Source organism: Acanthochromis polyacanthus, chromosome 19 (genome assembly GCF_021347895.1).
Source record: "Acanthochromis polyacanthus isolate Apoly-LR-REF ecotype Palm Island chromosome 19, KAUST_Apoly_ChrSc, whole genome shotgun sequence".
In the NCBI taxonomy this organism is placed as follows: Eukaryota; Metazoa; Chordata; class Actinopteri; family Pomacentridae; genus Acanthochromis; species Acanthochromis polyacanthus.
The window spans coordinates 9,899,067-9,924,719 of NC_067131.1; the positions used below are offsets into that span (position 1 = coordinate 9,899,067).

General features: G+C 44.4%; 1 protein-coding gene across 1 annotated transcript; it reads left to right on the forward strand.

The window, feature by feature from the left end:
* Positions 1–236: 236 nt before the first annotated feature.
* Positions 237–24,179, forward strand: tcf7l2 (transcription factor 7 like 2). The gene is given in 12 exon segments (XM_051939984.1): positions 237–375; positions 5,903–6,035; positions 8,441–8,543; positions 9,537–9,623; positions 13,731–13,856; positions 13,957–14,119; positions 14,323–14,430; positions 16,465–16,513; positions 17,439–17,489; positions 18,644–18,716; positions 21,880–22,003; positions 22,006–24,179. Coding segments are annotated over 12 exon segments (1,470 nt in total). The 5' UTR covers positions 237–252; the 3' UTR covers positions 22,336–24,179.
* The last annotated feature ends 1,474 nt before the right edge of the window (positions 24,180–25,653 follow it).

Here is a 25,653-nt window from a genome sequence, read left to right on the forward strand (position 1 = left end):
CGATAAGCTAAACACCGCGCCGCCACTTCACCACACCACACATGCCCGGTGCAGCACACTCGGTGGAGGAAGGAGCCAAGACAGAAACAGACAAAGAAGGAGGAGAAGTGGAGGAAAGGAGCGGCCAAAGGAAGCGAGAGGGCTTCTCCCCGGCGTAGACAGAGGGGGGGGGGGGGAGCTGGGGGGGGCCAGGTGGAAGAAGAAGGAGGAGGAGGAGGAGGAGACGGGGGCGGGGGTGGGACCGAGGGGGTCATGTACCCGCGGGATGGAGCTCCAGCCGGGCCGGAGGAGACGGGAGCCAAGGCAGGAGTCCTAGGCCCCGGGCTCTCTCTCCTCCAGCAGGTGGGCTGCTGGCACCTCAATCTGAGCAGCTGGGTGAGTAACGCAGCACTGCTCCCCTGCTTTCTGCACTGTCTCTGCTTTCTCTTACCGCGGGAGGCTTTTAGCAGTGTTTTTTGACAGGTTGTTGTTGTTGTGGTGGTGGTGGTGGTGCAGGTTGGTAGTAGTAAGATGGCTGAGGGGGAGGGAGGGAGGGAGGGAGAATGGGAGGAGAGGGAGGGGGGCCGGCAGTGTGGTGGTCATCTGATTTAAAAAAATAATAATAAAAAAAAAACAAAGTCTGACACATCGGAAACTTTTGTGCATCTGCATGTGTGCTAATTGTTATCATCCATGCATGCAAAATTCCGATTCTGTTTTGTCACACACTTCAATTTATTAAAAAAAAACCCACACAAATCATTTTCAATTTTCAAGGCTACATAAACAATGCATCTAATCTACAAAAATAAGGTGCATTTTCAGAGACACGATTTCCCTCAAGAGGAATATTATTTACTTGACAAAACATTATTTGATCAAGCTCATGTCTTAACCATGAAATGTAAAATAAGATTTCAATAACCTCACAGATTAACATATTCCTTTGTTAATGTTGCCATCCAATTCAAATTCTTAATTGCTTGGCTTTCAACTGAAATTCTGAGGGGCTGATTGCATTTCAAAAGGCAGAATTCAGTCTGGCTCTTAACACTGTCATACAATATCACCTCTTAGAGAAGCCCCCTTTAACTCAGGTATGGGAGTTCAAGAGGCTGTTTACGCTGAAAAGGGAAAAAGCTTGAACGCACGTGTGTCTAAGAGGCGATTTGTCTTCACAGAATACAACAGTTCTACCAAATACCACTTCATATTTAAGCTATTTGTGCGCAGTTTTATTTATCTGTGACATATCAGAACATGTCCTTTCTGCGATTCTATTTGATGTGCCGACTATCAAAGATGGGAAGCGAAAATAAATGGTGACGAACGACTTGAGTGCTAGCGAAGAGAGCAGGAGGAAGGGGAGCAAAGGCTCTGGCCCACATAATATTTTTGTTCAGCGCTCTGATCAAGCAGTCGGCATGTCACTGCAGCAAAGTGAATAGATTAACTTTTAAATATACTGTGGTCTCGGGAGCCTCTTGCCCTCAGAGACGCATCTTCTCTGCGAGAGAAAACTGATCAACACCTCCATATCTGCTTTTTAAATCCTCTTCCTCCCCCTACAATCCCCAGGTTTTTAATATTGTGGAGTTTTTTTCTCTCTCTCTTCTTCTTCCTCTTCTTCTCATGATTAACTAAAAAAAAAGACATTTCTGTAATATAGTAGGGTTTTAATCAGCATGGCATGCTGCAAGGTCTGATAAGGCTTTAATTTGTCGGAGCATTTCATATTCCATTCCTGTTAATCTCTGAATATTCCTTTAGATTGTCTGCTTGAATCTGAGGATTGATTTGAGTGAGTGTGTGTGTGTGGACCTTTAGCTGGTGTGATATGCTTGGAGATGGAGATCTTTAGCCTGGAGGGGGCACTCTACACCTCCCAGAGGACAGCAGCAATCGCGTGTAAACAAATTTCAACGATATCGAGCGACAACCGGATGATTCATTCGATTGGCGATCGCGCTGTTTGTACTTTCGGTTTTGCTCAAATCAAATCGTCTCCCTCAGTGTTGTGTGTGTGTTCGGCTTGGTGTCACTTGGACGTTCTGGTGATGGGGCAGGGGGGTTTAGAGGAGAGGCACCGCTCCGGCAGCTTTTTCTGCTTGCTTTGGAATTTGGAGGACCCCAATCCATCACGCCGCTGTCATCCACCACGTCTCTCTGCTCTCCTCCCGGCCTCCCCTTCCCCTTGCCCCGGCCTCACTACAGCTCATTAGCGCCCCGCAAGCTGTTGTGACAACTCATCATATCATGACATAAAGCAGAGAGACGGAGGCTCCAGCCCCCTGCCCAGCCACCCACTGGGCCCGCGAGGTCGCCACCTTCACATTTAGGGCTCAAATTGGCCCTGCGAGGTGCCACCAGGCGGAAATGCAAGGCCAACAGCTTTTTCCTGTCCAGCCTCCACCTCTCTGTCTCCCCTCTCTTTGTCTTACTCTGTCCTGCTGTCACTTTTTTCTCCCCCACCATCCTCCCCTTCTCCCTCCCCAGAGGTCTGACTTGAAGCAGCTCATTCATTTGTCCACTTCCAAAGGGCTTTTTTTTTTTTCACACGGTGGCAGGACAGCATCAGTCAGCCGGTCCGTAGAGGAAATATTTTTCACTTCTGGTGGCAGAATGAGTTTGCAGAGTTGGATTTTCAGCAGCGTTTGTAATCCATCAATGGCTAGTCGATTTCCAGGAGTTCTAGAGAAGCACCACTGTGAATAGAGGCCAATCACAATGACTACATTATGACTATATTGGAGCATATAGGCATCTTTTTTTACAAGCATATGAGCCTCGAAGAGATGAATAGAATAAATAGAGCCAAGGCGATATCAATAACACAACCAGAGGCGACAACTCCTGCCTCTGTTGTGTTTTGTTGTGTTTAGGTGTGTGGATTTCACAGCACCGGCCTTCTTCTCCAGCAGGCAGGCAGTATGTGTCCTGGATGTGGAAAGAGTAAATGTGTTCATTGATGTTCATGCAAGAGGGTGCCCTTAAATTTTTCTGCAGGGTCTTTTGAATCTCTTTCTGACGCTTGGAAATCTGGTTATCATGTCTGGAGAGCAGAGCGTTTGATTTCTACTATATTTGTTTGTTGTAACGACAGAGGTGGTAGGAAGGATGCAAGTCAGCGGGGGTGTAGGGGGCAGGAAGTGTTCTTTCTTTTCCCCTGGCTTATGTGGAACAGGGAGAGTAAAAGCCTCCCACGTTGCCTGCCTTTGTTACTCTGTGCTCTGTGGGCTCTGTGCGGCTGAAGCACCCAGCAGCCTGCCAGACGAGTCCTGGGCTCGCATTGTCCCACAGTGGCTACAGGGCAGGTGCTAGGCCTCCCTTTTTTCCGCAGGGACCACCGGGTGCTGCCTTGACGTCAGCGAAAAGATGCAGAGTGGATGTTGCCGTGTGTGTGCAGTGATCAGAGGACGTGGAGGGAGTGTGGATGAGCTGATTGAAGGCATCAGTCCACATCAGCTGGCTGACGATGTATGCACCAGATGTTTCTTGAGATGGCAGAAGATGAACTGAGGGTTAAGATCTCTAAGGGAAAGCAATTGTTTCAACAGAGTTACTACCAAAACTTAAGTTTATGTCGTCTTTCTTGCCTGCACATCCAACTGCTGCCTGTAATGGACTGAAGTGACTGGAGGCAGCTGTCAGTCCAGCCTATTGCTATTTGCATCACTCTGGGCTTTTCAGTACAGAAAAAAGAGCACACTCTTACACCACAAGTGACTATGATGTAAATCGTCTGGCCTCTAGCTGACTCTCTCAGTTCCACACACACACACACACACACACACACACACTCCCTCTCTAACACCCTCTGTCTAAATGTGGACTCAGTGGATGGGGCATTTTGAACTGTCTCCTCAATGGCCGGGGTCCCTGGACAAAAGAACTCATTTAAATGGCCACTAAAGCTTTTTTTGCGGCGCAGAGAGATGAAGAATTGACAACATTCTTTCACATCATTACCCGAGGGAGGAGCGGGGAGTCGTGAAGGAGGAGGTTAGGAGGTGAGAGACGGGTGTTGGAGGGGGGGAGGAAGAGGGAGGGAGAAACAGAGGCCATCTTCTAGCTGCCCACTCATTGGCTGTCATAACCTCCATCCTGATTGTTCCTCTCCACCGTTTTCATCCCTCCGTTCCTGGATCAGATCAGCATCTCCCGTTGCAACAATGCGTGCGACGGGTTTGCGTTTCTTTTTTTTTTTTTTTTTTTTTAACGAATCCCAATTCCACCTACTGCCCCCCCCCCCCCCCCCCCCCCCCCCCATATCAACCCCTGACACACAAACACATACACACCCCCGCCCCGAACCCCTCTTCTTTCCCCTCCTTCCCCCTTCTCCCTCCCTCCTCTAGCCTTTTCAGCTCAGGGCTGTGAATGAGTCCCAGGGGTCTCTCTGCCTCCCTGGAGTTCTGCTGGGGTTCATTAATCTTTCATTGGGACCACGGCAATAGGGAATGCCCCCCACCCCCTACCCCTCCCCACACACACACACACACACTCACTCCCAACTCCCCCACCACCGCCACTATAGAACAGAGGTCTGGATGGCCATGCTTGTGCCGACCATGCAGATAGGCAGCTTTAAATGCCCGGTGAAAGTTTAGCATGGGGCTCTGAATGGACTGTTGGTGTATTCGGCTCTCACGCGAACCCGATATTAACTCCGGCCTCAAACAGCCTGAGCAGATGATTAGTTTGCAGCATTAAGCGCCGCTCGCATTTGTCTTGCCCTGGGCCCACAGCTTTGCATTTGTATTGTCAATGAGCATCGGGCAACTGAGCATCTTATGTATGTATGCCCCCCTGCTAACATCTAGTCCCATTAATGTTTTTCAAAGTCTGTTGGAAATGTGCCACAGTGGAGCTTTTTTTTCCCCCTTTCTTTCTTGCATGGGTTAAAGTCACTAATGAGGGTGTGTGGCCTATGAGAGAGCACACTGAACACACACACACACACACACACGAGCGGCTTGGTGTCTCACTCCTCTCCCCCTGAACATATCATCCATGTTATGATAAGCCTGATTAGTGCTGCTTCTTTGACTGCTGAGGGCAGGATAAGGATGTGTGGGTAAAGAGGCGAGAGCAGCCTCTGCCACCAGCCTAATCTACAGCAGAGCTCTAATCTGGTTATCTTGTGGTCGGGGGACTGTGTGTATTAGTTTCTGTCCCGGTCTGGCCTGATGAGAGGGGCTGAGCTCCGGTTAACACAGGGGCCCACGGCAGCACACCCCTAAAGCTCCACTGTAATCTTTGGGTAATTGAAAAAAAGGGGGCCTGCACCACTTAGGAGCACAAAGAGAAGATTACATAGCTAAAACTAATTTGGCAAAAATGCAGAAATGGATTTTCAGCCCCACCTCTTCTCTCCTAACCCTTTTATTACAATACACCCATACCCTCCATGAACCGGGCCCTGGGGGAATAGATGAGGGGAGAAAGTGGAGCGAGGAAGAGGGGAGGATGGAAGGAGGCTTTCGAGAGGCGAGCCGAGAGCCGAGCGGTGCGGCTAATGACTGTGGATTTACACGCGCTGCCTTGATTTCGTGGTTTACAGATGATCGATTACTTGACTGCAACCGTGGTTAAAAGTGCCTCATCACACATCAAACCCAAATGTGAATTGGCAACCCCCCAAGCCTCTTAGATTGTGTTACTGGATTCCAGGGTGACACCACAGAAGTGTTTTTAATTACAAACCATGCTATTTTCGCTGTGGCTTCGGCGGTTTGGCGCCTCGTGTGTACCCAGAATTTGATAGCTCCTCTTTCGAGAACTTTGAAACCAAGTTGTAATTCTGTGGCAGGCGCCTGCAATCTCTAACCCCTAACCCAAATATTAACACCCTGTCCTCCTGTTTTTCTTCTTTCTCCTCTTCTTCTGTCTTCTTTCTGTGCATCCTTCATCTTTCTCTCAGTCTAATAAGGTTCCAGTGGTACAGCACCCCCACCATGTGCACCCTCTCACGCCTCTGATCACCTACAGCAATGAGCACTTCACACCGGGGAACCCCCCACCTCACCTACAGACAGACGTGGATCCCAAAACAGGTAAAAACCCAGAGAGTTTTTGCTTCACATCCATGGCTAACTGACGTGGAGATTTAGTTAGCAATGTGCTACGTGATTCTTGCTAAAATCAAAATCTGATTTTAATGCAGCGTCTTTTAAAACCCCAGTAAGTTTAAAAGTTGTTAAAGTTAAGTCTCACAGATGCAGCTCTTAGAAAGCGTTTTCATGTCTTTTTCATGTCTTGTGACGCCATTTGTAAACAGTTCAGTCATTGAAAAGCAATACTTACAATGCAGGTAATGTGAAAATCAATTAGACGAGATGCTTATTTTTCTCCATTAATTACCTATTTGATGACTTCAAAAATGGGACTGTTTACAAGGCTGTGATAGTTTTAAAGTAGGACAAGGTCAACCCAAGTGCTTCTTGTTGACAACTTGCTCTCATCTGTTTCTAATTGATTTAGCTATCACGCTCATTAACGTGGTTTCAGTGGAATAGCGGCCTTGCATTCGCGAACAAGAGCCCGAACAGTGGCTCGTAAAGTTCTCGTAAAACACGGAATTCAACAAACAGCCATGAACTCTCATGACCACAACTCCAGTTGCCAATAGTCAAAACAAGTTAGCCACTGTAGTTGGAGCTCTTCACAGCTAAATACCGGTGGACCCACTGTGTTATTGGAAGGATCTCCTCAAATGAAAAAAATGGGGAAGGGGAGCACTTTATTCAAGTTTTATGCAGGTTGACAATGACCAGCTCTGTTTGTTAAAAGGACAGTTTCTTCATTTGGTCGTGCAGTCAGTGTCCAGACTTAGCAGTCAGCGTTTCCCACAACCATTCAGAAAACATTTTTAGGTAATTCCATTCATTTCCATGAACATCTTGACCCAGCACTTAATTTTGTTAACTGTCATTCAGCCCGTCATTTCAGGTTAATGCATTTCCAGTGTGGGGAATAATTTCGTGCTTTTCAGTGGTCTCTGGTGGATTCAGTCAATGTTTTTAGGTAATAATGTTCCCTTATTATGATGGCCCTTACAAAGGGGAAATAATGTGCCAGCTGCTGTTTAATGTAGTGCTTAATGGCACTGCTTAATTGGGCACAGTGTTTAATTAATTAATGAGCTATATTAGGTCTTGAGCACTGGGTGGCGATGGGATAATGTTTCTCAGGCGTTCCTTTTTAATAGAGCTCGCCTTTGTTATAGCGGCATTCGAAGAAAAGTTAAGTTTCCGCGCACAGACGCAAAGTGCTGCCCATGACATTGCAGGCATTGACAAGCTAAATCAGCTGCGGCCAATTTCTAATCTTTCAAGATTCCTCTGGCTTTACTTTAGTTGTGGAGGCACTGGCCAAAACACCTGCAACAACAGCTGCACAGGCAAAACCAGCTGTGTGGAAGAACCACATGTCAGCTACAATGAAAGTCCCTGAGTTTCTGGTCCCTGCCTGCCACGCTTTTACACATGTCTAGTGTTCCCTGTTTCAAGTTTGTCATGAGAGAGAAAGTTATTTTTACACCCGGCTGTGTACAAGACCTTTTCAAGGCATTCATTCAGGGCAGCTTGTCGATGCAGTTTCTTCGCCTGTCAGCTGCCACGGAAAGCAAAGGCAACACCGTGGATGCTGTGATTGCTCGGCGAAGCCCTCACAAAGAGCTGTCCTTAAATTGGACATCTTTGTCACCGTTCGTCAGTGGGGCATAACAAACAAGATTCACTGCTGGTTTTTTTTGCGCTAAATGTGAGGATCAGTTGAACAATTGGGGACCAGCGACCCCAAAATGTGGTTCGGATTGTCATTAATTGTGCTGGAAGTTATGGTTACAGTGAATACAGAGCTACAGACGTTAATGTGAGTTAAGCAGAAGTGTTGACTTAAAGTGAAAGAGGGTGCCAAGTTTGCGCACATGTTGGTTTATTTGTGTATATAATGTCAAGTAAATCTATATCCTTACAGCCAGAATGCCAGTGTAAATAAGCAGGCAGACTCCATTGCAACTCCCATATTGGCAGCTCTCTGATCACAAAGAAGGCTTTAATTATATTGCTGTGTTTTGTTAACTTCTAAACCTCAGTCATTTTATATCATTAATCTCCTGATTCGCCAGACAAATGTGACAAGAATCGTGTTGGTGTTTTCTCCTCACCTCTCTCCCCTCTGCCTCTTCCAACACATTGTGCCGCTGCGCCGCCTCAAAGGCCTTTGATCAGGAAGTGTGATTTAGCACTGTGTACATGCGAGCAACAAGCCCTCTTCCTCCTCCTCTTCCTCCCATCTGCACTCCTGTGATGTCTGCCCCGTTCAGATGTGAAAACTCAACAAAGAATGAATTCAGCACTGACAAGGATTTGCTTCTCTCTCTCTCTCTCTTTCTCTCTCTGTCATCGTCTTGTCTGTCCACCTCCTCTCTGCTCCTGTCATCCTGTTTCTTCCACAGGAATTCCAAGGCCTCCACATCCTCCAGATATATCTCCCTATTACCCACTGTCACCTGGCACCGTCGGCCAGATACCCCATCCGCTAGGATGGTTAGTACCACAGTAAGCGAATTCCCTTTTTTTTTATTACTCCTTCTATTGCATTCTCTTGTGAGTTGTGTGAAAGGCTAGAAATATTCACAAGACTAATGAGCAGAAGGTGCATATCAAAACAAGTCATTAAAGAGAAAAACAGTAAACAATAAACATTACCTTTCATGTGTATACAGTGCAGCAGGATGTTGAGCTTTGTGTATACAGTCGCAGAAGCTTTCTCTGTCTCTTGTTTGTCCCTGCGGAGTCGATCCTCTCACTGAAACTTAAACTTGACCCCTAACTTTCCAACACACTTCCTCCAGGACCACAGCAGCCCACTGGAGCCTCCTCAGGCCCTCAGCAGCCTCAACTTGCTATTTTGTGGCAAATACTATTTTGCATGTCTGTGTATGGTTCAATTAGAGTAATGAACTGTGATTGCCCGTATTTTACCCACAATTCCACATAGGGGCTCTCCCCTGGTAACTCTTGTCAACACTTGTTAATATGACAAAAGGCTACAAATTAAGCTCTGTTAATTTAATGTTTTCTCACCGCGATCTAAATACCGAGAGAGGCCCTGAGCGCAGCCATGGCGCCCTTTGATTTGCTGCACTTTATTTTGGTATAAATTTACATTCATTATTGTTTGTCTTTGGATGTGTAGACCTCAATTAGTGTGATGGCTCCATTAAAGAGACCCGCGCTTCGTCTTTAATTATCACAACAAAACACCTAGTTCCAGCTTGGGGAGGAACAGGGCCCCACTCTGTCGACACAGAGCGAAGGGTTATGAAATTTAATTAGCCATTGCTATCAAGATTTGTGGCATTCAAATTGTTCAGAGTTTTCCTCCCTTTGATCTGCACTCTGCAATCCCCTAGATTTTTGTCCTGATCAAATGAGAATAAAGAGGCCCACTGTGGGGAGAAGGGAGAGACAGAGGGCTTTGGCTTCTCCTCTTCCATCAACCCTGATCCTTTACCTTTTCGTCTTTCTTCTTTTCTTCCCCCTTCCTAGGCAAGGTCAACCTGTTTATCCAATCACAACAGGGGGTTTTAGACACCCCTACCCAACTGCGCTCACTGTCAACGCATCCATGTCAAGGTGAGTTAAGCCCTAGGAGCTAAACACACACACACACGCACGCTCGTTCTCACTCGCTACATTAATTTGTGTGTGTGTTTGTGTTGGCTGTGAGGGCAATGCACAAGCAACACACACTCACGTGCACAGACAGCGAGCAGAAACTTCTCCCTTAAGGAGAGCTTGCACTCCCTATCTCTGTGTTCAAAAGGGCAATTCTCTAGTGTGGGGCTCCAGCAAGCATGCTCAAATATTAATTATATTTATCATTTTCTAATGAGGCCCCTGAAGAACATTTACCCCCACTGCATGTCAGGCAGATCTGAAATGAGCTGGGGCATGTCCTTGCTGTGAGTTTGAGCAGCCAGACAGATAAACAAACAGGAACACTTTGAAGGGGGGGACTAGATGATATAAGCCGGGGCCCGACACTTGGCTAGCGCTTTGGTCCAGCCCCATTAGGGTCCAGTTCAAGTGCTGCTGTGGACATTTAGTGCACCCATGGGGGGTATGTGTATTTGTTGCCATCTTGTATACATGTGTGTGTATTTGTCAGCTGGTGTTTAACTACTCATTGTTCCCTTGAGGAATGCATGTCCTCTATATTGTGTGGGAAGCGAACATAATTAATTTTGGATGCCTAAAAGCCCATGATTTGTGGGTCTGGATGAGCCAAAAAAGCAACACACACACAAAAAAACAAACAGCCTCCCACTCGCTCCACTCCCACTGCTCCTCCCTCCTCCCCTCTACATGCCCCTTCAGCAGGGGACTTTGGGTTGGTTTAGAGTCTAGGGATGAAGCCAAGCTTTAGTTTAATTACAGCCTGATTGGAAAAGCAGCTCCTGAGGGCGGCTTGTTTAGACCTCTGTGACATTGATGGATCATGTAGATGCAGGGAGAGAGCAGTTGCAAGGAGGGGGATGATTTTTTTTTTTTTTTTTTTAAAGTATAGCCCTCAGAATAAGTGAAAGCTTAGTTTGCGAGCTCAGTTTTTTTTGGAAACATATGCCCTTCCTTGCATAATCTCCTTGGAATGGTGTGTGGATTAGAGTCAGATTCGCCCCTCGCTGCCCATCCCCAGTACGTCTCAGGTGCAAAGGGTCAGATGTTGGATCTGTCCAGACATTGGCATCTGGCAACAGCACCCAGCCAACCTGGGCTTTAAGTGACTGCTAATTTGGTCCCTTAATGACAGCCTCGACATTGTGATCATCTTATTTCCAGTGCAGCTAATTGAATATACTGGCTGGGGTGTGTGGGGGGGACTGGCCATGGGGAAGAGCTAATGCCCTGTGATGAGGCCCCTAATTGAATTAGTATAACTGAATAGATGGAGGGCTCTGGGAGTTCTCTAGAGAATGGGAGGGTTTAGCACATCCTACCCCCCCTTCACTTCCCAAAAAAAAAACAACCCTCCAACCAAAGTAGAGAAAAAAAAATGGAATAACTGACAAAATCGAGTAACAATTTGTCTAATTGTGTCAGCAAAATAGCAGACTCCCTTCATACATAGCCCTCAGCTAGTTGGTTTTGTTCAAAGAACGGGCCAGACTGTTGTGATAGCTCAAACGATTTGTAGCGAGCAGGCTGACTGGAGGAAATCTGAGAGAAAAGACATCCTGGCCTTGTACTCTTGTCGGGGAGTTAGGTCTTTGCAGGAGAGCGCTGCTTCATATCGGTCCCCTGTGCCGTAGCCCCGAACTGAATTAAGATGCAGGGAATGAGTCTGGTACCTCGTAGTCCTGCAATGAGCCCCTTACACCTAGGTCCTGTTAAAAAATACATTCTTGTAGAAAAAAAGAAAGAGCCGAGGAGAGTCGAGACAGTCAGCGGAGCAAATGAAAGACATTATTTTGATAATGGGGTTGGAGGCAGTGCAGGTCCCCCATATTGTGTGTGTGTGAATGTATGTGTGACAGGTGGGTGGATGTGAAGGCCCCTTTGCCCCTTACGCTTAAGCCTGCCCTTTGATATGTTCCCCCCATCATCCTGCTCCCTCTCTTTTCCTGGGGAACGGGAGAAGCGCACCGGCCGGATCATTATACATTAAACAGGGACGGGGGCTACTGCCTCGCACTGGCAATTAAATGGCACTGGCTGACACTGGGCTTGCTGCGGCAGTGACCCCCCCGACCCACCCTTCCCCGGCAGCCATTCTTACCTTTCAGATTGAGACGTAGGAGCCCCGGGGTTGGGGTGGATGGGTGGGGGTCTCCACTGCGTCTCCCGCTCTCTGTGTTGGCTAAATTGGTCCAAGGCGCTGCTTGCTGCTGATGAGCCCAGTGATGATGGTGATGATGATGATGATGCTGCCCCCGTGCTTCAAAGGGATGGCCGTCATGTTTAAACCATAACCTGGGCCATGCAGTGGCAGCGGGGAGGAGGAGGAGGAGGGGAGGGATGGAGAGCGAGAGGAAGCGAAGGAGCGCAGAGGTGATGAGGGGACAGGGAGGAGTAGAGAAGAAGAAGAAGACGACGACGAGGAGAAAAAATAGATCTTGGAACAGAGGAAATTTTAACAAGTGCACAGAGAGAGAAGGAGGGAGGGTGAACAGGGAGAGGAAACGGAGCGAGTGAAGAAAATGCAGGAGCCTTAATGATGGGCGATATGCAGCCACTGCTGCCGAGCTCCCCATCAACGGATGACATGGCACAAACACCAGTGTGTCAGTGATGAAGGGAGAAGAGGGGAAAGGAGAAAAAGAGGGAAAGAGTTTGAGGGGGGAGCGCTGGCACTCCCCTGAGATGGCCTCCAACAGAAACTAGTTGTTCCTGGCGAGTTTATCCTCATCATTATATTCTGGCTCGGAGCCATGCAGCCAGACACAGCCGGATAATGAGCTACTTTAAAAAAAAAAAAAAAAAAAAGAATTATTCCTCCTTTTTTTCCCTTCTCCTTCATCCTCCTCTCTTAAATTTGCGCATGGTCACGTGGAAGCGAGACGCGGCACTGTAAACATACACATGCAGATATACATGTTCAAATAATCCCCCGCAAATAATTAGTGTCATACATCCACTGACACATGCGCTACAGCAGCGGTGTCTTGTGGCTGTTCTGGCCTGTGAAATGATTTCATAAATAAGGGGTTTCTGGCCTCGATATGTGGAACGGTTGGAGATGATGAAATGATGATAGGAGTGCAGAGGGATGAAGATAAAAATGTCAGTGCTGCTGACAGTGCTGAATGGGCAGAAAAGAACAGGAGGAAGCAAATAGAGACCCAATACCTGAAGTGATACTAGACTTTGATAGAACATTTTAATCTACTTTGCAGTATGCCTTGATAAGAGATAATGGTTCAAGCTTCACCCCCTCCAAAACCTGGCATCTTCATATCAGTTTAACTGCCAAAATGCAGTTTCCTCAAGTAGCACAATGCGGCGAAGTTGTGCGATTGGCATTTGTCGTCCACAGTTGAGAGATAGAAAAACTCATTGTCACTAAAATCTTACTTGGCAACCAGCTGCTCATTTATTGGATGATAAATGGTATTGTGGGTATAAACACATGCTTAGTCTGTTTCAGCGTTGATATGGAAGGCACCAACTATAAATAGAAAAGTTCAGAGTTCTCACAGCAACTTGATAAAGATGTTATTCATCTCTACAGGGTTTGTAATTAAATTACATTGGCTCAAGTGTGTAGGTTTTCTGGGTTATTCAAACATGACATTCAAAAGATTTTATCGCTTGCCACACAATATAGCCTTTTCCAAACCATGTTTTAGATTTGCTGCAGTATTTTTCTCTGTGTTGTATAACTGTCCAGGCTATATTCTGTTCTTATATTAAGTCATGTGATATTTGGCCTCATCTTGAGTTGTAAAATCTCCCCTAACTGGGTGTGATTAATACACAAATCAGCCTCGGATGTTTTCATGTGGGCGTTTGTATGTGCATTTATTGTATCTGTTTCTTGAGGCTAAAGTTCAATTCCATTTCTGTGAAAGAAACTGAATTAAAAGAAAACAACACAACGCTATATATATATATATATATGTGATAGAAAGATGAGAATGGAATTGAGCCAGCCCAGCTGTAGAGTCTTGTGTGTACATGTGCTCCATCTTCTCATTTCACCCGTGTCCATTCTGACGATTTACACAGTCTTCTGTCCTCTAGGTTCCCCCCACACATGGTGCCCCCTCACCACAGTTTGCACACCACGGGCATCCCTCACCCAGCCATCGTCACACCCAACGTCAAGCAGGAATCCTCCCACAGTGACATCAGCTCTCTCAACAGCTCGTGAGTACCCTTTGCTTTTCTGCACCCCGCACTAAGTTTAACATGCGTTTGGATCCAGCTCTGGGTTCTACTCATCCTCCTGTCCTCTGACCCATAACAGGAAACAGTCAGACGCTAAAAAGGAGGAAGAGAAGAAGAAACAGGTCCACATAAAGAAGCCTCTGAACGCCTTCATGCTCTACATGAAGGAGATGCGGGCCAAGGTGGTGGCGGAGTGCACACTGAAGGAAAGTGCTGCCATCAACCAGATCCTGGGGCGGAGGGTAAGTCCTGGCAGCTTATTGGACGCACACCAACACTGTAATGGTCAAACTGAAGAGCCAAAGGAGCATAGGTCTCAATCCTGAAGCTCAAATCCAGATTTTAGGCCTGATTCACAGATTCACATGCTCATACCTAAATTTTTCCTGTCTCTATTCAAACTCTTTCTATGTCGCCTTTCTGTGCCTTGTTTCTTATTATACAGTGGCACGCCCTATCGCGGGAGGAGCAGGCCAAGTACTACGAGCTGGCCAGGAAAGAACGACAGCTCCACATGCAGCTGTACCCAGGCTGGTCAGCACGAGACAACTATGTAAGTTTTTAAGTTTACAAGTCGTAACTGCCTGTTCTTTCCCCTCCTCTCACTAGGTCACATATCCAGGATGAGTTCTGTTTCTAGTTCATATGTAGCCTGAGAGATGAATTTCCTCTCATCTATCTGTGATTGGACAAACTGCCAGGACTTAAGTCTCATCTTTTGTTGTGCTGTGAATAGTACAGTCCAGACCACAAGTTTTTTGGACGGATCTGTGCTTTATTGGATGTACAGGCTTTGTGCTTTGGTCCATTCAATTTGAAACCAAACATGTGGATCAAGTTCAGTTTGAGTAGGCTTACATTAATATAGAAAGAACAGTCAGCCCTTTTAATACATGTTGCCCAAAGTTTAGGGGATCAAGAGTAATTGACTCGTACACATCAACTCAAACTAAATCATTATATTTAATATTATCTACAGACTCCTTTGCAGTCATTGACTACCTGAAATCTTCAGGCCATAGACATCTCCAGAAGCTTTCTATCTTCCCTCAGTGATGCTCTCCCAGGCCTTTGCTTCACTTTGAGCTCGTGTTTGTTGTGATGAATCTCTGCCTTTGGTCAACAAAAGGAAAGCAGCTCAATTGGATTGAGATCAGTCGAGGATATCCCACCTCTTCACTGTAAAAAGCTCTGCGGTTGCTTCAGCTGTATGTTTAGATTCGCTCTTCTGCTGAGCTGCGAAATGTCGTCCAGTGGTTTTAATGCATGTGGGAGAATCTCGGCTTACAGAGTGTTCTTGTTATAGCATCCTGTTGCTTCCACCAGCAGAGAAACCGTCAATAAATGCCAGCGTGCCAGCTCCCCAGGCAGGAATACATACCCGAAAAGAACATAATGCTACTTACTCCTCAGTTCGTCATTTTGCTGGAAGTTTATTTAGCTTCATCGCTCCATAGAACTTTGTTCCACAACTTGGTTTCTTTGTGCATGTGTTTACAAACTGGAAGCTGACCTTGCTCATTTTTGAGGATTACCAGAGGTTTTGCATCTTGTGGCGAATCCTCTGAGGTTGTTATGGAGCCTCCTCTTGATTGTTGACAAGGAATCATTCACGCCTACTTCCTGGAGAGCATTGTTGACTTGGTGTGCAGTCATTGCGGGCTTTTTCTTAACCATGCAAATGAATTTTTGGTCATCCACAAGAGTTGTAGCAAGTGGTTTGCCATTTTTACTGTGCACAGCTGCTGGTTTATGACTGTACCCATCTGTTTATTTTAGCAGATTTTTGGTTTTTGAGCCTCTTCATTCACTTCTTCACTTGTATAGTCACTCTTTACTCAGACGACTCAACCTCAATCAACTTTGTAGCTCTTTAGTGCATGCACTAAAGCTGAAATAACTCACGAGCTGAGTGGCCAATTATTTTCAAACTCCTGGGCACACTGTATCTCGCACACTGTTCTTTCTATATTGATATAAATTGGCTCAAGTTAAAGCTGAAATGTTAACGTAGAATGGAGTTCTTTATTTCAAATTGAAAGTTCAGAATCACAAAGTCTATGAAACAAACTGTCCAAATACGTATGGTCTGGACTGTATTTGCAACAAAAGCTTTTGATTTCAATCCTTGGTGAATGTTTTGCACCCCGGACACTTTGTTCTGACACATAAATGCCAGATTCTCATCAGTTTTGTCCAGTTTGGGGATCAAACTGACCAGTGGAGTCTTCCATGAGCAGCCCCAGAGAAATCTGTCTTCCAAAACCAGAAGTGTGTCAAGATGTCTAGATGTTTCACAGAACAGAGGAAAATAAAACAAAAGATTACAAAAAAAGAAGACAAGGGCAGAAAAAAAAAAGACTGAAAAACAGAGAGAGGAGGGAGAATTGTGGTCTGGCCTGCAGTGGCTGTTACAAACCGGAGGGCAAAGACAGAAAAAAGGCAGAGAAAGAATGAATGAATAAATAAGTAAACACCAAGATGAGTCCTATTCTCTGTTTCATGTTTTGGGCATTCTGCAATATAATAACTAAGGTTCCTGTCTGTGTCTATTTTTCTTTCTATTTTTTTGGCGGCTAACCAACAGGGGAAAAGGAAGAAGAGAAAAAGGGAAAAGCAGCAAGCAGAGAGCAATGGTAAGTGAGCTGCAATTATCTCTCATATTAGAAGAGCCCCATCATGTGTCAGGGAGATGTGACATCTTGCAAGATAAAAGTCAAGCTACTTTTTTTTGTGTTATGTTTGTGTGTGTGTGTGTGTGTGTGTGTGTGTGTGTGTGTGTGTGTGTGTGTGTGTGTGTGTGTGTGTGTGTGTGTGTGTGTGCGCGTGTGCGCGTGTGTGAGTGTGTGTACGCGTGTGTGTATATATTATTGTGCCTGGCTCTTTTTCTTTTTTTTTTTGGTATAGTTATGCTTCTCAATGCAATATTTAAATGGTAGAGTTGCTTGTAATACCCCTCCCGTTTTCCCGTTTTTGTTTTTTTTACCCCTAGCTCTCCCTAGCTAATAACAACTGAATATGCATGACCCCCCACAGTCCTCCTCACCTCCCCTCTCACCCTCCCCCCCCTCCCTCCTCTGGCCCCTTAGCCTTCTGGTATTGTGATATGTGTGTTTTTTTTTTTGAGAATGTGAACTTGAAGCATCGTGAAAGCCATTAACTTTGCCAGTGTTGTGTGCGTGGCCCCCGTTTTAAAGCTGCCTGTGCCCCGCAGATCGACTGCACTACTGTACCGTGTGCGTGTGTGTGCGCGCGTGCGTTTGCGTGACTGTGCATGTGCGTGCTTGTCGGGCTACCCCGCCCCTCCCCCTTTTGCTTGCTTCCATGCATGCTTTTTATACCAACCATAAGTTGTTGTTTTTTTAAAATCACTTACATCTTAAAATTAAGGAGGTTTGCTAATTCTGTGATTGATCCATTTTTTCTTTATTTATTTTTTTTACTCTTATGATTCATATTCTTCTTGTAAAGGAGCAATGCCGACTTGTTATCATGTATTTTGCGCTCGTTCTGGTGACGGATTTCTTCTTGAAGGCCTCTCTATCTGTTCTTTTTTTTCAGAACACAGAGAATATTTTCCAAACCCTTGCCTTTCACTCCCTCCGATTACAGGTGCTAATGTCATTTTGAGTATTAAATCACTAACTGTTATTTTTTTCTTCCTTTTAAAGTAATGTTTATTTATTTATCTATCTATCTATCTATCCATGAATGTGCAATATGAGGGCAGAGTTAAGCTTAAGTTTTCTAAGTTTTTTTTGCTTTGTTTGCTGCTTTCTTTTCCTTAAAATGTTGCTGTTGATTAGATAATATTTCATTTAATTTACCTCCATTTACTGTTGCTATTTTAGTTTAGAGCATTTCCATATTTGGGCAATAATCACTATGCAGGATGCTTGAGGAAGTGATGAGATATATACAGTTAGGTTATCATTGTGAAGTATGATCTGAAGGTGTGATGTCAGGGTAAACCTCCTTAATCTATATGCCTCAGTAGCTGCGCTTGTGCCTTTCCTATAGGCCAGCATGAGTTTGGCCGACTCCCCCTTTTAAAATGTGTCTCTACTCAGACAAGTCCTGGACTCAAACACTTACACTCTGCTCTACTTCTGATAATGACACTATTACTGGGTAGAGCTTGCAAGTGACTGGCAGCTGTTCTTGCAGCAGACAGCCAATGCGGATGGAAAACAATCAACTGTTTGATGCCAGGTCTAAAGAGTAGATTCCCTCTTCAGGCTCCAGCCTTTTTAATCCTTTCCCTGGCTGAAGCTAACTCACGACTCTGCTGTTCTAGCAATCTGCTACTGCTGCCTAGTTCTACCACCTTGACCTTGTCTTTTTGGAAACCACAGTGCACTGATAACATCTAACAGTAAATGAATCCAGTCTGCATTTGCTCCGTTTGTATCCTCTCGACCAAACTAGCTTATCTGCAGCTTTAACTCCAGTCAGAGTGTAGAGACTAAAAGTGATTGCTTCTATAATAATCTGATTTAACAATATGCATGCGTTTTTTTCCCCTTAAATGTCTGAAACACACTAATTGTGTTCAGTTCTATCTTTAAAGGCACTCTTGATTATGGCTTTAAGGGGGTTTTGTGGGGGGTTTCTTACACATTGAGCCACTGCCAAGCTTCATAGATTCACTGTTATCTGTTTTTTCTCCTTATTTCTCTCCTCCTTTTGGTTCCACTTCTGTTATTTTATCGGTTTTGGTTCTATTCCTCCTTTCTGCTGGCTTCCCTTCCTTGTTGCGGCATCAGACCTGAGCGCTCCTAAGAAGTGTCGAGCGCGCTTTGGGCTCGATCAACAGAATAACTGGTGTGGCCCGTGCAGGTGTGTATGGTGTGTGCTTGCACTGGCCAGGGCCAGGTGAAGGCTGGGTAACTCTACGCTGGGACCTCCTCCTCTGTTCTCTGCTGCTGCCTTTTTCTTCCTCTTCGCCTCTCTCCCCTGTCTGTCCCGCCAGGCTATCGTGACCTCTCAGCTTCCTCCAGCCACGCCCTGCCGGTCTATCTTTGGGTTCTTGATTTTTTTTTTTAAACCTCCTCCTGTTTGGGGAAGATGGGTTTTAACAGCACATGCCTGAGTGGTTGTGTGAATGGCGTCTGTGCGTATGTGTTGACAAAGAAATATTTGTGGGGCTACAGGGGTTCTGTTACAGGATGTACAGTGCAATTACTGAGATTGGTCAGAAGTCCTAAACTGGCAGGTCGGGGGCTTGGAGGATCTGGGGCCTGATGGTTTGGTCAATATGGAGGACATCCCAGTGTTGCCAGCCTAAATCTAAGCCCTGGCTACATGTTTTTGTCTGTGCAATGACGTGTCCATTTTCTTTTTCTTTCTTTTTTCTTTTGTTTTTTTTTTTTTGTCTCTGTGTGTGTGTTTGTGTCTACCTCTTTGGCTAACAGATGCAAATACCCCAAAGAAGTGTCGTGCCTTGTTCGGGCTTGACCAGCTGAGTTTATGGTGCAAACCATGCAGGTATAACTGCTGTAGTACCAATGGGAGGAAGACATCCACAATGAGCATCTTCTTCTTGATTTACGGGCTCAGATGTCTTTGCTAAAACATGTTTCCATTAGTGTGGTAACAGATGGAAACCTCCTCAGCTCCTTTTCCTCACTGAGAAGTTTCCTGCTCCTCTAAATTCCCGCACTGCTATTTTTCTCCTCACTGAACTCAGTTCAAGCCCAGTGGCAGAAAATGGATTTCTAAATAAGGCTGCTGAATATTTCATCTAAACAAAACATCTTGTTGCAACATCACGGCTCCTAATGTAATTCGGAGTAGCGTTTTTTTCCATCTAAATTGCTATGGTTGAAATCCATTTTCTCTCCAGGCAGTGGATAATTCCCTCCCATCTTAACTGTTCTGTATGTTTTCTAATTGGCACCCTTTGAATAACAATGTTATGCTTACAAATTTAGCCCTGCTTTCTCTGAGGGCCTGCTCAGTGACACTCTTTTCTGTGCCCTCTTCCTCCTCCTTCTCCACCTCTTCTTCCTCCAAACTCCTCTTCAATAACCCTTACTTAGTCCCTACCTGTTGTCTTTCTGTTCTGACACAAGCAGTCTTTGAATTGGGAATATTTTCATGGTAGGTATTTGTTTCTGCTAAGTAATACCCTTCTTTGTGTCTGGCTTGCACCACACCCTGCCCCTCCTCTTTCTTCACACAACTTCTTTTTCATGCCAACATCGCAACACATTGTTTCATCTTCACTGTTTTAAATGCGCTTTGACTCAAATTCAACTGTTAGTCTTTGTATTTTTATGCTATTTACCATATTAAGATTTTAATCTGACTAGTTTGTGAACTATTTTTAAAGCACTTTTCTCTGTTTTTGTCACAAACTTACATGACCAATAGGAATTTAGCGGCTCGCCGATGTACTTTTGGTTTATTCTCCCTACACCCCACCATCGCTGGCCTCTTATTCCCCGTCCAGCTGGCTTACCCATTATCCAAAATACGGCATTAGCCCTTAAATAATAATAGCATATTATGAGATCAGGAGACTGAAAAGTGCAGTAATTCGCTTCATTTTAGGAGCAGAGAGGTTAAAAGTTCTCTCTGGGCTCCATTTCCTAAAAGATGCATCTGCTATAATTTCCCCCGAGACGGAGAAATCAATAACATACACGGGCACATACTATAAATCAATATGTCTGTTAAAAAATGGATATTAGCTCATTTGTTGCAGTTTGACGGACAGATATCGAAACCGAGATATTTATGTAGTCGCAAAATGATACCTTTTTACGGCCGGTCGATCAAGCAGAGCTACAGCGTCCTCTAAAAAGCCTCATCCTCACTCTTTTTCCAGCGTTCTCCACCGTCTCATGTTTGTGTGCTTGCACTGTTGAGTCCATCAGAAATGCATGTCTGTCTTCCATCTAGCATGTGATCAAGGTTTCGTGGGCCTTTTGTATGTCCTTTTTTTCAATGTCCTTATTATTGTCAGCAATCTGCTCTCCTGTTAAACGTAGAATGTGTCCCCTTTAGAGGAATAGGTTTAATTTTCCAGTCGTAATTAAACAGTAGATCAGCGTAATATGTTCCCAAAAAGAAGCCTCAACTGTTCTTTTTAAGTACCTTTGTATATTTTTTGACCTACTCCATGTCCCTGTAAGTCTTAAATAGCACTACTTCATGGCCTTCAGGCATCCTTGTGATAGAATGGAGAGCTGAGAGAGAGGGGTCACTGCCAGGGTCAGGGTAAAGATGAGGTGGGCAGAGATTCCCCTTAACCAAATCCGAGCACAGCCTTCACAGCAGAGTCACCGCAGATAAATGCAACAATCCCTCCCTCCCTCCTATGTTTGGTTCCACTGAGCTCAACGGGGCCTGGCCTCAGGACTCGGCAAGCAAAGGGGGGAGGGTCGCAACCCCAAGGCAGGAATGCAAACATGATGCCTTGACCCCTCACACACACACACACACACACTCGTGTCTGTGGGGCAGATTGCGGGGTAGTGTGTGGATCTTGTTGACTTTTTTTTTTTTTCCGTATTTCCAAACTCCACACCCTCAGGAGAAGAGATAGAAGTAGAGGAGGGTCCAGTAACCTCGCGTTTGCTAGAGAGAGAACAGGCCGATCCCCAGCTGTAGCTCTTTCTGTAATAAAGGAGATCCAGAGAGCAACTATTCCCACATCCAGTCTGCTTCATTTTGTCGTCATCTCTTTCTCCGTGTGTTCGCTTCTCATCCTCCCCTTCTGCTTCCTGTCCAGGTGCTGCACCTGCGATCTTTTCCTCAATGTCTGTCCTGTCTGACGATCTTGTGTTTGGAATTTTCTACCACTTTTACTTCTTAGCACGAAGCTTGTGAAGCTACTTAAATGCACCTGGAACTCTAAACCACCGTGTCGTTTCAAGTAATTTCTAGTTTCATTTTTAAAAGAAAAAAGGTGCATTTAAGTCGGCAGCAGTGCTAAGAGGCGATGCAGTTCAAAAGATGCTAAAAGATGCTCTCTTTCTCTCGCCTTGTCCCTCAGGAGAAAAAAAAAGTGCATTCGCTACATCCAAGGTGAAGGCAGCTGTGCCAGTCCTCCCTCTACGGACGGAAGCTTACTAGACTCCCCCCCATCCTCCCTTCCTCAGTGGTTCCCTCCCCCTCCTCAAAAGAGTCCAAACCTCAGACTGAACAAATGCAACCTCTCTCACTGACTATGAAACCGGCCCACCAGCCACTCCACCACCCGCACCTCCTGGCTGGGCCTCCACCGCCATCTTTGGCTCAGCTGGAAAACTCTGCTGCAGCTAGCAAAACGCCCGGCGCCTCCTCCCACAACGGAGCTCTGGAGCACGGTGACGTCTCGTCTTCGCGGCAGCCGGGCTCCTCTGTGGCGTCCTCAATGGCCCGGCCCTCGGCATCGCTGTGTCATTCCCACTCGCTCCTCCCCTCCACAGCCCCTCAGCCTCTGTCGCTAGTGACCAAGTCTATAGAATAGTCTACCCTATTCTTCTCCTCTTTTTTAGCTCTGCACACACACACCTTTCTAGGCCCTCTCTCTGCTATATTTCACTTGCCGTCAGTTCTTTTTCTGTTTTTTTTCTCCTTTACGTTTCTGTGCCATACGGCTTTGAAATTTTAGTTTTGTTTTATTAAAGTTCATTGGTCAATATTTGACCCGTCATTATCGAAAAAAAAAAATCTAATTATTATAAAGAAATGATACAATGAGCTGTAGTATAGCTTTGTGAATCTGCCAAAATTTTTATGAATTTTGTTTTTGTCTTTTTTGTAGTGTTAAAACAGTGCAAACAGAAAAATTATCTAGTTCAACTTCAAAATGTTTAAAAGACGGATATAAAAAGGTAGGCTAGATTATTCAATGAGCCCTTTTCTTGAAAGAGTTGGTTCTCCTTCTTTATTTGTATTAAATACGAGCTTGCGAACCAATCATTTGACATCTGTTCAAACTCTAGGAGGGCATGAGGCTAGCGGTGACACCTCTCTGAGGAACAACTTTAATTGTGATGTTACTTGTTCTTGTTTAAATGTACAGAATAACGGGGAGGGAGGGGATTACTGTGTTAAATATGCATTCTTCCACTGCGTTGTCTTTTTTTCTTTGTTGTTTACCTTTGGGGCGGAGTCAGGCAAGTTGGGTGGGGTTGAGGGGAGGTTCGGGTGGGAGGGTTGCGGGTTATTAAATTCAAAATGTCACAACGCTAGGACCAGTAGTATTTATTGCTTTAGAGATTGCTTGTTGTATCTTGTATGTGTCTCTTTTTGACTTTTTTTTTCTTGATACATTGTACAAATATTTTTTCTTAAGGTTAAGCAACTATATGAATGATCCATTTTTACAAGGAGGTTTTAAAAGGCAAATCTTTTGTTATGGATTTCTTTCCTCGCTGAAAAAAACCTGGATTAAACTCAGTGTACTGTGTAGATCTCATGAACAGAAGTATGCACAACTTCATTTCAAGAAATGCGTCTATAAGCCATTTTACAAAAAGAAGAAAAGAAAACTTGAAACAAGAGACAGTGGGTACCGTGTGTTCAGTAGTTGGAAAAGTGTCTAAAGCCCTTCTTTTTTATTGCACAGTCACATCTCTGACTGTAGATTCGTGTACAGATTTTCCGTGCCAAATTTTGTGATAATTTTCTCTGCCCCCCTAACCATGCTGTACGGATCTCTCTCTCTCTCTCTCTCTCTCTCTCTTTTGTTTTGTTGTTGTTTGTTTGTTTGTTTTGTTTTTTTTTAATTTCGATACCATTCTTTGCTGTGACGTTACATAGATTGCTATGTATGTAGTATAAATGTTGCTATAACAAATGTGTTTGGTAGCAAATTGTCAAATATTAAAATTTAAACTTAATAAAAAGACGGACATCATACTGTATAAACCCACAAGGGCCAAATTATGTATATTAGGAGGTTCATAAAAAAACTATTAAATACAAAAAAATACACAAACTGCCACTTTTAAGTACACTACTACATATAGGTAGATAGAAAAAATAGGCATGTTGATGTTGCAAGAGGCTGTAAAAAAAGCTACAAGAGAATCATCCACTCGGTGCCATTGTAGTTGACATGACGCGACTGTAATCTGTCGATTTCTTCTCTGGTTTATTAAGATGCTAATGATAAATAGTTTGAATGTTTCCTTAACGGCTGTGATGTTCCTGTTCTATTTTATGCTCTTATCTTTTTGTTCGTTTGTTTTTCCTGTTATTTTAAATGGTTCTAAAACCATGTTTTTTTGTAATGAATAAATGTTTATGCTGTACAGTCTCTGTAGCATGCAGTTCTGTATTAATAAAAGCAACTTAGTATGTGCACATCTGTGGTTTCCTTTTATTTTGAGTCTCGCTGGCAGGTGCAAGGACCTTCAAAAAAAAAACAAAAAAACGAGGTTGAGCCAGCGTCTCAGCATGTAGCTCTTATTCAGCTACAGTTTTCGTAGTTAATAACAGAGAATCTACAAATAATTGGGCATAAATTGGATATATTATTAAAAAACAGTTGTTATTTTGAAACCTAACAACTTTAAACAGGCTACTTGTGTAGCCACTGACAGAAAACAAGGAATTGTCTGAGACGGGCAGCTTAGTGCCTCCTGTTTTTCACAGATGCTACACATATTTCATCTTTTCAGTTCATCTTACACTTCATATTTCACTTCAAACTGACTCACAAAAAGCCCTAATTGACCTAAAAAACAACAAACTTCTGAGTAGATGTGTCTTGACCTACTCTGAAATAAATGACTACAGATCTGAACCAAATTCCAATGAACGTTTACTGGATGTTATGGACAAGATCAACTTTTTTTCAGAGTATAGACGTGTCCATGCATTGATCACTTGATTCATTTTTGATTTGAGAGTCCTTCAACCTCCCGGGGCCAAACCAAATGGGCCTACAAGACACTGAATAATAACCTGCGTGGCTGAAAGACAAATCATGATGTACAAATTCCAAAAAAAGCAGTGCATTTCATAACGTTCAATTTGCATAACAGAGATGCCCTGTTTTATTGAATCCAGTGTCCTCTGTCTCAGCCGCCAGGCAACTTCTATGAATCTTGCCAAAACAATTCTCCACATTAAAAAAAAAACAACAACTCGGCATATCAGCCTCAGACATCCCAAAACAAATCAGGATTCTTCAGTTGGATCTTATCAAACAAACAATTCCTCAAGTTGCCGTGCAAAGGCCACGGAATGCAAAACGAAATTCATCCTCAACAACACGAAGATCACAAAAAACACACAAAACTTGCTTTTCAGGAATGCCTTTAAGACTGCACACCTCTATTAGCTGAGGCGAAGCACTAGTTTCTGACTGAGCTCACAGGGACATTTACATACATGTCAGTTTATTTTTCTAAGTGGTTTTAAGGTAAGCATCCTTAATTAGTCCAACTATCCTCCATCTAGTATTCCTTACAGATCTTTAATCATTCTGTTTCGACACTGCAAGCTACTCTTATGATCGAAACACATCAGACACAGAAAAGTGCACCGAATAAACATTAAAAAATCATTAGGAGAATATTTAAGGCAACATTAGACTATACAGCAGGGCAGTGTGACTTCTTCTAATGTGATATTTGATGACAGAAACTACCACTGAATCTGCATGTCTAATTATATTCATGGTCAGTCTCGTAATAGCCATAAAACAAAGAAAAGACAGAACAACGACAAAACTGTAGAAGTTGATTTTGTCGGGTGATAGATTTGTCCACCAAAAAAAAAAACTTCTGCAAGAAAATTGCTCACTTTTGCAATAGTTGACTCCTTAAGTATC